This window comes from Centropristis striata, chromosome 23 (assembly GCF_030273125.1).
Source record: "Centropristis striata isolate RG_2023a ecotype Rhode Island chromosome 23, C.striata_1.0, whole genome shotgun sequence".
NCBI classification, from domain to species: Eukaryota; Metazoa; Chordata; class Actinopteri; order Perciformes; family Serranidae; genus Centropristis; species Centropristis striata.
Window position 1 is genome coordinate 28,987,818 of NC_081539.1, and position 16,447 is coordinate 29,004,264.

The 16,447-nt window shown below is 35.8% G+C and overlaps 2 protein-coding genes across 2 annotated transcripts in view; one reads left to right on the plus strand and one right to left on the minus strand.

The window, feature by feature from the left end:
• The first annotated feature begins 701 nt into the window (after positions 1–701).
• rmdn1 (regulator of microtubule dynamics 1) lies at positions 702–8,534 on the plus strand. The gene is made up of 10 exons (XM_059327014.1): positions 702–974; positions 2,356–2,458; positions 2,584–2,668; positions 3,956–4,115; positions 4,331–4,420; positions 4,506–4,561; positions 5,581–5,668; positions 5,825–5,855; positions 7,483–7,616; positions 8,318–8,534. Exons 1-10 carry the CDS (start codon positions 837–839, stop codon positions 8,357–8,359), a joined length of 927 nt encoding a protein of 308 aa, XP_059182997.1. The 5' UTR covers positions 702–836; the 3' UTR covers positions 8,360–8,534.
• A 4,087-nt stretch (positions 8,535–12,621) lies between these two features.
• The window catches only part of LOC131961894 (NEDD4-like E3 ubiquitin-protein ligase WWP1), a 40,296-nt gene continuing 36,470 nt past the window's right edge, over positions 12,622–16,447 (minus strand). Inside the window, exon 25 of the mRNA XM_059326815.1 lies at positions 12,622–16,304. Within this exon, the coding sequence (XP_059182798.1) occupies positions 16,205–16,304 (100 nt within the window). The 3' untranslated portion in view covers positions 12,622–16,204. The remainder of the gene's footprint in view (positions 16,305–16,447) is intronic.

Genomic DNA, 16,447 nt, shown 5'->3' on the forward strand with positions numbered 1-16,447 from the left:
TTACTGTACTCTTGCTTTGTTTCACTAGGGCTTTTTGCAGTTACTGTACAAACCATTGGCGGTTCTAGACCAGTTTTATTGTGGGGGCCAAGGCGGGCCCAGTGTTTAATCAGAGGGGCACATTAAAAATCGTCAAAAATTATATTTAAGCATTCAAAAGCTTTATTTTAGCTAAAAGTCTCATATTTGGAAGAACTACATTGATTGAAGCAGTGAGACTTACCAACATTAACGGTTATTTTTGTACGACAATGACATTTCTCTTTTTTTTTGCACAATCCCTTTTTTTATTTTGAAAGTGCAGTACAGTGAGAATGATCTTTATATTTCGCTTTTATTGCACAATTTAACTATTATACAATGTTCACATTCTGGGTTCCTTTTGTGTACAATGAGATATTGTTTGAACTAAAAATAGGTAAGAATTGTTCCGTCGTTCATCGTTATAAATTTATCATTTTATTATTAATTTTACACAGGGGCCACAGCAGGGGCCAAAGGCTTCTTCACCCTGGCCCCTGGAGGCCCCTGTGTAGAACCGCCACTGATACAAACCACTACCATTTTTCTCCAAAACAACACACATTTCAGATAAGATGTTTTGTCACATAACAAAGGATGTCTTGAATATCATGAAAATGATAATAACTCATTTTTGACCAAAAGTGCAGTTACTGCCTTTTTGCTTTTTGCAGTATTATCCTGTTGCAACGTTTTCTGTTTGTGCTCTTGAACGCACCCTGTTTACGTTTCCCGACCAGCTGAGTACTTGGACCAGCCTTTAAGTTTGCAATGAAGTAGAATTTCCTGATCACTGATCGTTTGGCTGTGTTGCCATGTATAATCATATTTATGGGGCCATGGCTGGAGCAGCGCTGAGGCGGTCTGTGCTCTTCTTATCTGGCGCTAAAGGAGTCCGAGGGTCGAACCGGTTCTACTGGACCACTCTAAGAAGGACAGCCACTGCTCTGACTGTAAATAACTCTGCCTTTTTCTTGATATCCTGTGTGAAACTGTTACAATGGTTCACATTTATCTACTTCAAAATGCTCAAACTCGTGAAGCCCAGAGGGCTTTTTCCCTTTTGCAGCCCCCCAAACTATGGAATGAGCTTCCTTTAAACATGAGACCAGCCTCCTCACTGTCCATTTTTAAAAGTCATCTTAAAACCTATTTTTATTCCTTGGCTTTTAACCACGCATGAGACTCTTCTCTTGTTTTATTTTTTTAGTGTTTTATGGTTTGTTTTTATTTATTGTTTTTTAAACTGTCTTTTAAAAAGCAATGAATCTATTTATTTTAGTGTTTATTTCCTGTTTTATTTATTTTATTGTCTCTTGTTCTGTTTGTTTATGTACAGCACTTTGTTGCAGCTGTGGTTGTTTTAAAGTGCTTTACAAATAAAGTTGAGTTGAGTTGGAAGTACAATGCTGACATTGTTGATGGGATTGCTTAGATGCTTATGTAGGTGAAAGGTCAGTAAGGGTTTGGTCCTGTCAGAAAGCTGTTTGTTTCTACTGCAGATTTGTGTCAGGATCTATAATCAACATGTGTGTTATGATATAGAGGAAGACAATATAATTATAATGCATTGGAGGCACTAGGTCAATGCAATGAGTGTATTGTATCGTACCTCGTGCCTCCCGTCTGCACCTGTGGTGTTGGATTACTATGGGTCAACTGATACTTAGAATAAATAAAAAAAATAAATAATTACTATCAGAAAGTTAGGTCACTTGTTAGCCTAAAGTAGTAATTTGCTTATGTGTACCAAGGTTATAATAGTTTTGGCTTTTTCATTATTTTTAGTTTTAATTTCGTTGTGAATTTTTGTTTTCAAATTCAGTTAGTTTTTAGAGTGAGTTTGCTAGTTTTAGTTTAGTTTTTAATTTTTGAAAATGCTTAGTTTTAGTTTAGTTTTTATTAGTTTTAGTGTTAGTTTTAGCTTTTTTGTAATGGGGTATTTGTTGGGTGTGAGATTCAAAGAGGTCATAATAAATTTTGCCTTTATTTCCTTTTATTATCCATCTCAGCCCCAATAAGGTTATTAGTGTAAACATCCCAGTCTCAGTAAACATATTCACCATGTGTTCCTGCATGTTCACTAACAGAATCCTCTTCATAATAGAATTGTGTATGAAAAAAGCTGACAAAAACGACATTTTCACTATAATTTTAGTTAGTTTTGTAACCACACAACACAGTTTCAGTTAGTTATCTTTTTTTTTTAAACTCTTGTTTTTATTTTTTTTCAGTGAGTGAACGAAAATGTTTTTTCAATTCTAGTTTTCGTTAACTATAATAACCTTGATGTGTACTTCTGTGTTTTTATGTCACTTCTTTTCTTGTGAACAGAGTGGGAGAGCTGCATTCCTGCTGGGACTGCCTCTGCTTTCCTGTCTGGGTTATAAAGCTTACAGAGTTCATGGTTCAGCTGTTGTCTATGCTTTAGAAAAAGGTAGTTGGCCAACTATGCTCAATGTCAGATATCATTTAAATATACATTTAGTTAAACATTTATTTTCTTTCAGAAAAAACTAAATATTTGAGCTATTTAAATGAATAAATGTTGTGTCTGTGCAGAGGAGGTTCTGGAGCAGGCCGACTACCTGTACAGCTGTGCAGAGACAGAGAAGCTGTACCAGCTGCTGCTGCAGCACAAGGACAGGTACAGTCTGCAGCCAACTCTTCTTTCTTCTCACTTTCCTATTTTCTTCATCAGATCAGATGATGAAATGCTCATTCAAGCTTTTAGTCTAGACGGATTTCATAAAAAAGGCCTCCTGTAAGAAGTGAGGAGCATTTATGGGTACAAGTCAGGAACCGGCCTACTTTACATATCTCAAGGGTGCTGAGTCAAAAAAAATGGTTCCCAAGCGAAATTTTGAGTTTTTGACCTTCTAATTTGTATCAAATGGCCACCAAATTGCCCATCTTGCACAGTGATTGGACCATTTCCCCTTAGTTTTTTGGTAAGTAGGCAATCAAAGATGAGGAAATTAAGTTTCTGGATCTATAGTCTAGGGTCAGAGCAAGGATATAGTGGAGGCTCAGTGTCTTTTTTATGCATATATATATGCAAAATACCAACTGGAACATTTAAAAGTGATATTGATTGAATATTTATGTCGGCCTTAAAAAAAATTACACAAATAATGCTTAATTTCACCATAAAAGTTTGTATTTTGCATATATATGTATATGTATATATATATATATATATATATATGTATTATTGTAATTCCCTTTTTAATGAAACACCTACAAGAAACTACAGATAGTCGTGGATAACATTTCCTCACTTCACTGGATACCTGTGTCTTTTAGAAGTGCCTTTTACAACTTTTATATAAAGCTTTAAAATGACTTTGCACCTCCAATCAGCAGAGATTTTCTTTCAGAACTGTGAAAGCTCTATTACAATATATTACAATGAGGCTTTCTCTGTGTTTTTTTTAAGCAGAACTAAAGACCTCTTTCTCTAATCTGGCTTTTAAATTTGAGGGTTTTTTAGCCTGATTTTTAACACTTTATTGGCTTATTGTTGTAAATTTTAACCTTGCAAAATACTATTGTAGTTTTTTTTTAATTTGTTTTTATTTGTCTGCATTGTTTGAGGTTGCATGTTTGCATCAAAGTAAATATATAAATATATAGAGAACGTTGAGCTGATGAAAGAGCAAGGATTAACCAACTAATAGGATAAAAAGTAATCAGCAATGACTTTGATAATCAATTATTGTTAATAAGTATTTTTTCATGCAAAAATGGCAGAACATTCTGTTTTTAAGCTTCTTAAATTTGGAGAATTCCTGCTTTTTTTGCATTTATATCACATTTTGACTGACTACACAAGACATTTAAAGACATCAGCTTGGACTTTGAGTCTGTGATGGATCTTTTTCTCTATTTTCTGACATTTTGTTGTTGTTGTGATGTGTTTTCATCCGTCCAGTGATGATGCTCAGTTCCTGTGGCGGCTGGCCCGGGCCTCTCATGACATGTCGGCCCTGCCCAACATGAGGGCCGAGCAGAAGAAGCAGCTGACTTATGAGGCCTTCGAATACTCAAAGAAAGCTCTGGAGAAAGACGACAAGTGTTTCGCTGCACACAAAGTAAGATGCTGCTCTCACTCAGTACTGATTCACCTCAATCAGAATATTAATGATCTTATGTTTCATACTACAAGAACACATCATGATTTTTTGTAAAACAAACTAACTTATTGCACTTATAGGATGTTGTCAACACATTATCACACAGGACAGTTTCTTTAAAAGAATATTTAAAAAATCTGGTTTGACTAAACTCTCCTCTTCTCCTAACACAGTGGTATGCAGTGTGTCTCAGTGATGTCGGGGAATACGAGGGAGTCAAAGTGAAAATTGGAAATTCATTAATCATCCGGGATCATCTAGAGGTGAGAGGACTTTCAGTTTTAATCTCATATTATCATCGTATCACGTTTAATTGTATTCTGAAGTGAAACGTTGCTTTTTTCCTAGAAAGCCGTCGAGCTCAATCCCAAAGACGCCACTTCCTATCATATTCTGGGTTACTGGTGAGTGTTCAATAGTTCAATACAGTTAGAAGTTCACCACACATTAAATCAAATATGGATACAAACTCCGACCAGCCGAGTCTTTGTTACATTTGACAAATTGAGGCTAAAAAGGGGGTTTGGGAAGTGGAGTTAAATTGCTGTTTCAGGAAGAGGTAAAAAAAAAAAATACTGATTCGTGTGAAATAGGGTTTTTTTTGGTGCACGTGTTACTTGTTTAGGCCCAAAGAATGCAAACATAAACTGTCATAAACCATATGCATTTAAACTGTGTGTGCATGAGACTTGTAGGCCAAATATTCTTTCAGAGGGGAAATAATATTTTTACTGTTTTGCAGCAAAAACTGCTCTTATTAGTGGTGTTGCATTTCCACGTGTTCACCACTAGAGGCTTTATTTCATTCTTAAAATGTGACAGACTGCAGGTGAAATCTACGGTGGCCTGGAAGTGCAAAACACTTTTACAAAATGTGAAACACTTTTACAAAGCTTGAGACAAATTTACATTTGAGAAAAAAACAGTTTTACATATCGTAAAAAAAAATACATTAACACAACACTTTTACAAACACTGAAAACAAATTTACAAGTGACAAAACACTTTTACAAATGGCAAAACAAATTTACATTTCAAAAAACAAATTTACAAGTCAAAACACTTTTACAAATCAATTTTCAACTGGAAAAGGAATGTAGCGTCTCTTTGGCGCACACGAGCGACCACATGAAATGTAAATTTGTTTTGCCATTTGTAAAAGTGTTTTGCCACTTGTAAATTTGTTTTCAGTGTTTGTAAAAGTGTTGTGTTAATGTATTTTTTTTAATGATATGTAAAACTGTTTTCTCAAATGTAAATTTGTCTCAAGCTTTGTAAAAGTGTTTCACATTTTGTAAAAATGTTTTGCACTTCCAGGCCACCGTAGAAATCAGACCTTTAGTCCAAGATGTTATTATTATTAAAGCTTTATGTGATGAAGGCTTTATTACTCAGGCAAATCTGTATGTCTTCTCTCTTTTAGGTGCTTTGCTTTTGCGGAGCTGCCTTGGTATCAGCGCAAGGTGGCCGCTGTCATTTTTGCATCGCCACCTGCAGCCACATATGAGGAAGTAAGGACTGCTCAGCTCTTTATTGTACTAATTGACTATTCAAACAGCTTCAGGCTGCAGTATCCAGTTCTGTAACCTTTTAGTCTATTCAAATTGGGAAAGATTTGTAAAGATCTCTTAAAGCTTCTTGTTGTCTTGTTTTTCTGTCCTTTTCAGGCTTTGGAATTCTTCTTGAAAGCTGAGGAAGGTAAACAAAGAAAACAGCATAGCAATGAAGTAACTAAAAAAACTGCTGATCTGTTGGCTGCAGCTCACATTCTGAGATGAAAAAGACACTGAGCTTGTAAATGGCATCGCTTTAAAAACTTGTTTTGATGTCCTTTGAAAACAGAGAAAAATACTTAAATCATATATGTATATATTTTGATTTTAACCACTTCTGTGCTGGTTATTTATACCAAATATTTGTTTATTTTCAGGTTTGTTTTTTCATTTTGTTGACAGAAATGTGCCCGTTTTTTTAAAAATGCTATGAAATACTATATATCAATATTATTTCCACTTTCAAAAGTTCACTTTTTATCTAACAGTGTTGATCATAACTACCAATTATTATTTTTTTTTTTTAGAATTTTAACCCTTTTAAATGCAATTTTGTTAACATTGAAAGAACCAGTTGTTTTTTTAATGAATAATACACGAAAGTTGAATTATGTTCTGTATGCTAAATGCAAAGGGGACGTTTTTTTAACACTGATTTTGATGCATTGCATTGAATGCTGCATAATACAGCAGGTTTTTAAAAATAGCATGATATAATATAAGATACATGATTCATGCTGCGATGGCTGTGTGATCTTAACATTTTGGTTTCAAGGTGTTTCAAAGGAGGATTTCTGTCCTGTATCAACAACTTTTTTTTTTAATTTAAAAAAAAAATTTTTTTATTGCATTTTCCAACATAGACAAAAACAACAAACAACACACTGTGGCCACAGAAAACAAATATCCAATTACTTATTACGTAATACAGACAATACAATGAAAATGCTCTGTCCCATTACAATTGACAGTGATGAAGCAAATACACATCTGGAAAAAAAGAAGTGAAGAGTCGTTAAAAAAAAAACAATTTTTCCAAAAATCTCAATTTCCATTTTGAGAGTATCAACAACTTTTGAAAATACACTTTATTATAGACTTTACTTACTTATAGCAGCTGATGTTGAGTCTAGCAGTATAATTATATTTGGCCCGCGAGGAAATACCAAATGACAACCAGAGCTGGCCCGCCGGTATTATACAGCCCAAATAATACTACAAATCCCAGAATGCTCTGCTGGTGTTTTGGCTTGAACACAGTAGATCAGTGTGGAGCAAACTGAGCAACAATTAAAGTTGTCTTTATGCACTTTTTCTTGCTAGTCCAAGGCTTGAATGGTTGCACATTCATTGAAGGATATTATTATTAGTCATTTGGTTTATTATTGTTATTTTATTCTTATATTTATTTTTAGCCTGTGGAAAAAGATTACTGTTAAATTTAAATTTAAAGAAGGCCGCATATAAAATAAAGGGAAATATGATTTTTATTTAAATTTTATTTAAGAAATGGATGCCATTGATGTGTTTGTTTGTTTTATTTGATATTCGATGCATTTATATTTGCATGTTTGCAATATTAAGTTATATCAAGCTTTGCTTGTTCCATTTCGTTTGAACTTGTTTAGGTCAATTTTTTCAATAAATATCAATGTTGGCCCGCGACTTTGTCCAAGTTTTACATTTTGGCCCACTGTGTATTTGAGTTTGGCACCCCTGTTCTAAAGGTTTAAAATGCAACTAAAATTAATTTCTGTGTTTTATTTTCTCAGTTGATCCAAACTTCTACAGTAAAAACCTGCTAATGCTCGGGAAGACCTACATCGGCATGAACGACAAAGGCAAAGCACTGTTCTATCTAACTAAAGCAAGAGATTATCCTGCTCACACACTGGAAGACAAAGAGGTACACACACACACACACTAACACTGTTCAATGACCCGGACTTAGTATAGTTACACTGTGAGGACACCTTCAGGACAAGGTTATAATAGTTTTGGATTTTTCATTAGTTTTAGTTTTAATTTCGTTGTGAATTTTTGTTTTCAAATTCAGTTAGTTTTAGTTAGTTTTTAGAGTGAGCTTTTTAGTTTTAGTTCAGTTCTTATTTTTTGAAAATGCTTAGTTTTAGTTTAGGTTTTATTAGTTTTAGTGTTAGGTTTTTTTTAATGGGCTATATGTTGGGTGCCAGATTCAAAGAGGTCATAACATTTTTTGCCTTTATTTCCTTTGGTTTATCATCTCAGCCCCAATAAGGTTATTAACTCTTACAGTTCTGGGTGTTTTGTATTCTGGTTCTAGTGTAAACATCCCAGTCTCAGTAAACATATTCACCATGTGTTGCATGTTAAAATAGAAACACTGAATTATGAATGGGAAAAGTTGACAAAAAAACAAAAACTAAGGACATTTTCACTATAATTTTAGTTAGTTTTGTAACCACAAAAAACAGTTTCAGTTAGTTATCGTTTTTTTAAAAACTCTAGTTTTTATTTTTATTTCAGTTAACGAAAATGTTTTTTCAATTCTAGTTTTCGTTAACTATAATAACCTTGCTTCAGGATGTATAAATCATATGTGCTGATGTGAAAATATTCTTTCTGCAGGTTCATAAAGAAGCAGCTGAACTCTTGAAGAAACTAGGATGAAGCTGTTTTTTTTTTTTACCCATTTTGTGGAACATGATGTATTTTGGATGTAACTTTTAGTCCAATAACTGCTAACAAGTGTCCAGATTCTGTAATTAACTCTGGAGAACTATGTGTAAATCTTTACTTAATATAAACAATAAAGTTAAAATTTTGCAGTTAAGAAAGTGATAAACATGTTCTCTGTGTGTTGACTAATGCCTGGAGTCAATGAGCTCTAGCTTAGATGTTGGACAAAGTTCACGTTTAGAAACACGTGAATATTGTCCGTTTTTTAAATTCAGATTTGTGTTCTGAAAATGGGAGAAAAGCGATCAAGAGAAACGTTGGACGAAGCCCACAATTGATATTATGCTGGGGAAAAGTTGCATATTGTACATTTGTAGCACTTATTAGTGGATCTGTTTCACTTTTTTTGTCAGATCAAAATAACTGTTGTGTTGTTTTTTTACCATAATAGGGTGAATTGAGCCGGTTTAATGAGATCATAATTCTTTCCACTGTTTATGCAGGTATATTACTAAATGTTAACTGATGTTAAATAACCGGTGATACTAGTCCTTTGTTGGAAAAGAGGCGATTTCATGCCTCCAATAAAAAAACAAAAACATTATGATGTGAAAAAGCATTTGTCCCTTTCTTGAGTTCTTGTATTTTTGTGTATTTGTCACAATTAGATTAAAAAAAAATAAATCTATCAGACAAAAACAGAATAATGTTCGATCTCCCTATTGAATTTAAACATCACTTTAACAGAATTCAAGCAATATGAAGTTGGATTTAAAGTCTCAACGAGCAGCACAGTGTGACGTGATCAGAAGAAATTCCAGAAGAGATAAGAATGAAAGTTTAAAGTTAAAATATCAGTCTGGGAAGGCTCACAAAGTAATTTCTAAGGCTGAGGGACTCCAGGAAAAGACTCAAAGTATCCAAAAGGAAACATAGAAAACCTGCTAAGAGGTCAAAACCCACAGACTCCAAGTAAAAAAAAAAGGGCAAAACAACCACAGACAAAATATAACTACAAAAAGACAAAACAATTACCAAATTAAATCCACTAAAGACAAAAAATCAGGCAGAAAACCACAGAGAGATGCATACAGCTACAAATAGACGGGTGGCGGCCAGGAGCTCGTAATCCAGTAGTTCTCAACCTTTTTGAGTCACGACCCCCAATTTAACATGCATGTTGTCCGTGACCCCCGCTCACTGAACAGAATCTCACACGCACAGTTCAGATCACCCAAAAAAGAAAAAATGACCTAAAAAAGGAAAGAAAATGACCAAAAAGACACGAATGGACCACAAAATGAACAAAAAAGACACAAAATGACCAAAAAAAGATACAAAATGACTAAAAAAAGACACATTACCAAAAAAGACACAAAATGACTAAAAAAAGACAAAATGACCAAAAAAGAAACAAAATTACCAAAAAAGTAACAAATTGACCACAAATTGATCAAAAAAAGACACAAAATGACTAAAAAAGACACATTACCAAAAAAGACACAAAATGACTAAAAAAAGACACATTACCAAAAAAGACACAAAATGACTCAAAAAAGACAAAATGACCAAAAAAGAAACAAAATGACCAAAAAAGTCACAAATTGACCACAAAATGATCAATAAAAGACACAAAATGACCAAAAAACACACAAAATAAGCCAAAAAAAAGACATTAAGTGACCAAAAAGACTAAAACACATTAACACAGTGGAGACAGAGCTGACTTCCAAAATGAGTTGGCGACCCCCAGAAACCATCTCGCGACCCCATTTGGGGTCCCAACCCCAAGGTTGAGAATAGCTGCCGTAATCCACCTATAGGAAGAAAACTTGGAACAGTAGTGGATCTTCCAGGAAGCCACAAACGGACTTGGACAAATGTCAGAGGAGCTGCAGGCCTCACTTGCTTCAGTTAATGCCAGCATTCAGTGGCGGTTCTAGACCAATTTTACTGTGGGGGCCAAGGAGGGGCCAGTGTTTAATCAGAGGGGCACATTAAAAATCGTCAAAAATGATATTTAAGCGTTCAAAACCTTTATTTTGGCTAAAAGTCTCATATTTGGAAGAACTACATTGATTGAAGCAATGAGACTTACCAACATTAACATTGTTTTTGTACGACAATGACATTTCCCTTTTTTTTGCACAATCACTTTTTTTATTTTGAAAGTGCAGTACAGTGAGAATGATCTTTATATTTAGCTTTTATTGCACAATTAAACTATCATACAATGTTCACATTCTGGGTTCCTTTTGTGTACAATGAGATATTGTTTGAACAAAAAATAGGTACGAATTGTTCCGTCGTTCATCGTTATAAATTTATCATTTTATTAATTTGACACAGGGGCCACAGCAGGGGCCAAAGGCTTCTTCACAGGGGCAGTGGCCCCTGGAGGCCCCTGTGTAGAACCGCCACTGCCAGCATTGATTGGGGAATGTTAAAGCCACTGCTAACCCAGAGAAGCATAGTCTCACTTTTGTCTCATATTTGCCAAAACAACAAAACAGTAATGACCCAGCAGCCTCCTGAAAAAAAAAAGAGATCAAGGCAGCTGTAAGGATGGTCTGATAGATTTATTAAATATGGTTCTTTCCACAGGCAAGATCCAATCAAAAAGGGTAAATCAAGAACACATACACTGCAAAAAAAGAAAAATTGGGTGAACTCAAAATTTCAAGGCAACAAACTTCGATAACATTTTAAGTTGGACAATGAAACTAAATATTTTAAGTTTTGTTTTTGAGTTTGCTCAACTCTGAATTTCTCTGGCACGATTGTAACGCCGCTATGAAATGTCAGCTAATGTTGTGACCACAATTTTGAGTTAGCATTGATACGCTAATCGATACTCTTGTAGCTGTAACAAGCAGTGTCTCTAGCATCAGTTAGCTGCTAGCATCAGTTAGCCGCTAGCTTTCGCTAGTGACCGAATTTCCCAACAAAGAAATAAGAGTTATCAGAACTATTGTCCCTTGTTGTGAACCCCAACTTAAAGATATAAGTAACAACAACTCACCAACTTGTTTTTTCAACTGGCTTCCTTTGTTGTGCTAACTTACATTATTGCCCTAAATGTAAATAATTTATATTTCCAAGTTTTACCAACTTAAATCACTGTTTTAGGCCAAAAAATACAAGTTGGCTTTTTTGCAGTGTAGCTTTATTTTCTTTAAGAACAGAACAAAACTGTTTTGTTGTGACTCCTGAGCAGAAGTTCTCTTATCCCCCCCAATAATCATAATCACACAAGAAAACAAATGAAAGAAATAACGTCATGGAAGGGGTTTATTCACTTATTTATTTGTATCTCATAAATCCATCTCTCTTCATTAAAATGGGTGAAAGCAGATTAAAAATGAATCTTCTATACACATCGTCTCCAGTAAAGGGGCATTCTGTACAGTGTAGTTGGTGTTTACAGTGTGTATCTACACGCGATATGTTACAGTATGGAAGCGTTTCAGATGGCCTAAACGGCAGTCAGCACAGAAATATACGTTCCTGCTGCATCATCACAAACTGAAATGATTCACAGCATTATGAGTCAGCTTTGCTCTGACAGAACTCACCTGTCCAGGTGATGCTTTATCTCGTTACCGTCTGCAATAAAGGCGACCTGAAACGTCCCATCTATTTCTGATAAGAACAAAAGGCATCACAGATTTCCATCGATGGAGCGGCGGCTCTGTGTAATTAATTATAATATTTAAGTACTTTATTTACTTTCATTATCTTTATACAATGAATATTCACATACACAGTTGATTTTCTTTGATTACAGGTTTCTGTTCAAAAGGAAGCACAAAGTTATGCAGTGTTGACTTAAAAGTCGGCTCCTTTTGCTACAGTAAATGGTTTTTTTTCTTCATACTGTCGTCCCTCTCTCCAGCTCTTCTGCAGGGACAGCTGAATACATGTTATATACATGACTGATAATGCAAGCTCCTCAGAGAAAAAGTCTAAAGCAGCTTGCTGCTGTTGCAGTGGTCTGAAAGGGAAAAAAAAATACACAATGCTAGAGGAAAGGAGGAGAATGGCCTGCCACTGCCACAGCTGTTCAGACCACTGACTGAAAGAATAAGCACCAGAGTTTAGAAACAATGGAGTTAGACGTGGAAAATGAAGGACGTGTCCCCTGAAGCATTAAAGGAACACTCCACCGTTTTTTCATATTAAAACATGTTATTCGGGTAAGTAAGACGAGTTGATACAGACCTCTTGCGTCTCAATGCGTGCACTCAATCGCCCTGGCGCGCGGCGCCACTTGGCTAGCACTTAGCTTAGCCCAGTTCATTCATTAGGATCCAAACAGACTCCTGAGGGGAGAAGATTTTTCAGGAGTGATGATATTACTGCGCCGAGTCGAAGTGCTCCCAAGTGCTATTCCGCCATACATTATAGTTCTCCTTTTTATCCGCTTAGAAAAGCGCCACGTTTTATTTTGTGTCGCCATACTTGGTCGTTTAACTACTCGTGTAGCTGTATTTAAATAGGGAAAACGTGGAGGAGTTTGGTCGCTTCTAACTGTCCATCTGTTTGGATCCTAATGAATGAACTGGGCTAAGCTAAGTGCTAGCCAAGTGGCGCCGCGCGCCAGGGCGATTGAGTGCACGCATTGAGACGCAAGAGGTCTGTATCAACTCGTCTTACTTACCCGAATAACATGTTTTAATATGAAAAAACGGTGGAGTGTTCCTTTAAAGGAAAGAAAAGGACGAGGGGAACGTGGGGGTGCAAAAACAAAAAAACGCACAACATATAGCACTGTGATGCTGTGTCAGTCTCCAGGCAGACCTTAGGCTGCTGAGGAGCCACGCTGTGGAAGCTTTCCACACGTTATTTGGTCTGTGGCACTTTAGTGTCTCATTAACTCATTTTATGATCAGTACGTGAAGGCTTTTTTTATTTTTTCCTGCAACTTGTATGATTTACACACACGTACACACACACGTACACATCAGTATTAAACTAAGGCTATCTCACCTCAGCACAGAACCTGAGAATGAGATTAAACATGGGCTGAATAAATTAAACTGGATGATCTCAGGGAAATGGGCTCAGCACTATAATGGCTTTAAGGTCATTCTGTGGAGGTGAACTGCTAATAAAGCTGCTGACTGCACAGCTAAATAGCAGATAGACACTGAATGGGACAGAAATGTTTTTTTTCTAACAATTTACAGGTTTATGACCCTGTTAATACTTTCATTCTTACATTTCTGGTACACCTACCAACCCCTTAAAAAACGTTTTATGCTTATGCTTATTTTATTTGGCCTGTTTGAAGTCTGTGCTGCCTGCATGCAACATTTCTATGCATTGCTTTCTCGGGATGTCACAATACCAGAAATTTAGTAGTCGATACCAATACCAGTGAAATTTCACATTTCCCCATACTGAATTTGATACCACAGTCAAAAAACTAAATATAAATCATTTAATTCTTCCTGACATGCAGAATTAGTAGAACCTTCATTTCATCAGAAACTCTCGTTCTATCTCGTTGTTTCTGACCACCACAGTCCGTTATCTTCTGGGTATTTGAAACAGTCTCTGGCACTTAAAGGAGGAATTTATAGAACAGTAGTTACTAATTTTTTGCTCTCTCTATCAGTGTTAACTCAATAACGTTACACTGGAAACACGTGCATACAGGCTGAAATTTAATCATGATGTTCTGTCTGGAATAAAGACAAACTTAGCACAGTTTCACTCCATGCTTCCATATGCAAAGTTTGTGTTACCGGGCAGACTTTAAAGAGGCTGAACAGTGAACTCAGAGCATGCTGACTCCCTGTGCAAGGAGGGGGAGCTCTGTGCACTGCAGCATGGTTCCCTGTTCCCTGTTCTACCTGCAGGACTGTAGAAGTACTGTGGTGTTTTCAGAATGTAGCCATTGTCTTTGTGCTAATTATTGGTTCTCATGACATCCCTTTTGCTTTCAAGTCACTCAAGATGTGAAAACAGATGTGTACAGTACTGTGCAAAAGTTTAAGGCAGTGAAAATTTGCTGTAAAATAGGAATGCTTTCAAAAATATTAATTTTAATAGTTTAGTTTTTATCAATTAACAAATGCAATGTGTTTTAGTTTTAGTTCACTCAGTTTTAGTTTTATTTGTAATGGGGTATTTGTTAGGTGAGAGATTCAAAAAGGTCATAATAAATATTTCCTTTGTCTGATCCATCTCAGCCCCAATAAGTTTATTAAGTCATAAAACCAGATAGATACGTTTCATACCAACCAAAAAGACGAAAACAAAGGACATTTTCACTGTCACTTAGTTAGTTTTAGTTAGTTTTGTAACCACAAAACACAGTTAGTTATCGTTTTTTTAAAAACTTGTTTTTTTATTTTTATTTCAGTTAACGAAAATGTTAAATGTTAAAAGTGAAACTAAAACTGAGTGAACAGAAGAAGAATTTAAATCAAATCAATTTGGTGTGACCACCCAGCATCAATTCTTCCAGACATTTTTCCACACCTGTCTACCACATTTGCAAAGTACTGTATATATTGTTTTAGTAAAATGCTTTATTACCACTGACCAAAACTGAAAAAACCCTCCATGGAACGTTGAAGATCATTTACTGCTATGATATTAACATATTTTGCAATAATAAAGGATTGTTAGGCAGCAGTGGCTTCAGTTGTAATTATTTATGGTTGGTAACAGCTGACAGCTAACAGCTTCTTTCTGCAATGTACAAAAGTACATTCATACAAATGAGAAGTCTGGATCTTTTTACAACCCAAATGTCCCTTTTCGTTAAGTATGCATCATGCTACAGTGATAATGTTTGCGTGGGGGATTTGTCTATTGTGATATATATAACTGAGATGTTTAAATGTGATCTTTATATCGAATAAGCGTGATCATAGGACTAGAGACACTTTAAAGTCCCAGATCAAAATCTGAAGAGGCAAAAAGAATCAGCCAAGCACACCTGACCTACTGAACCAGAGGCATCTTTTTTTTCTTTTGTTGTTTTTTTCCCCAAACGGCTCAATCTTTAAATGAACTCTGAGCGTGTCATCACACACTCTTTTATGTCGGTTTCCTCGAGTCCCCATGTTCCATGTGATATAGTAGAGTTTCTCCACAACCTAATGCTGCCATTAGGTTTTTTCCTAACTTTAGTCTTTATCCAAGTGTGAGGATCCAATGATGCTTCTTACTCTGGGCTGGTGTCCAGAAACTTATTGAGGGAGAAATCAGTTCATCCATGAATGCCATCTTCATGATAATGGTTAAAAAAGCTCATTAAGAGACGGAGTATCCATGCTAAAATGTCTTTGTGTGTATAGGTGGTGGTAGAGGGTGGCCGCAGCAGTCTTCTCATCTTCAGAGGCAGCCATGCAAGCACGCAAAAATTGCAACAATTACTATGGGTCCAACGGGGGGGAAAAATTCAGGCACCAGACCCCAATACTACTCTTACCATTCACAAGCTCTATAGAACTAGAGCTTTAAAAAGAAGATTGCGCTTCATCTAAAAAAATCCTCTCAAAAACACTTTCAGTCTCTTTTAAAAACCCAGTCAGCAGTGGGGAGGAAATTAAAAAAATATCCATGATTTCTGTTTTTAAACAGAAGAGCAAAAATGCTGAAATGCTTGCATATTTCATGATGGGGTATCATATAATATTTAAGGGCTAGGGAACGGGATTGCGGCACAAATGATGCTGCAAATTAAGATTTGGTTTTAAAATGACAAAATAGCTTATATACATTGGTGGTTATTTTGTGCAATTTTTTTTTTGTAGTTTGTTTAACTTGGCTGATAAACAGCGATGGGTGAGGGAGAGACACAGAAGAGAACACCTCCCTCTATTCTTGGCCAAATCCTTCGGTTTCCTCGATGGCAAACAGCAGCTTTTCTTTCAGCTGTTCGAAGCTCTTATAAGGAGGCAAGTCCAGACGGTTGAAACTGAAAAAGACAATGAGAGAGTAATGGTCAGATGCTAAACAAAACATTAAGTAGTTGTAGCAATTAATTTTCCCAAGGGGCCACATGACCAATACCACGAAAGTTACGGGGGCAGGACCAAAACTCAGAACTAAATTCTGCTC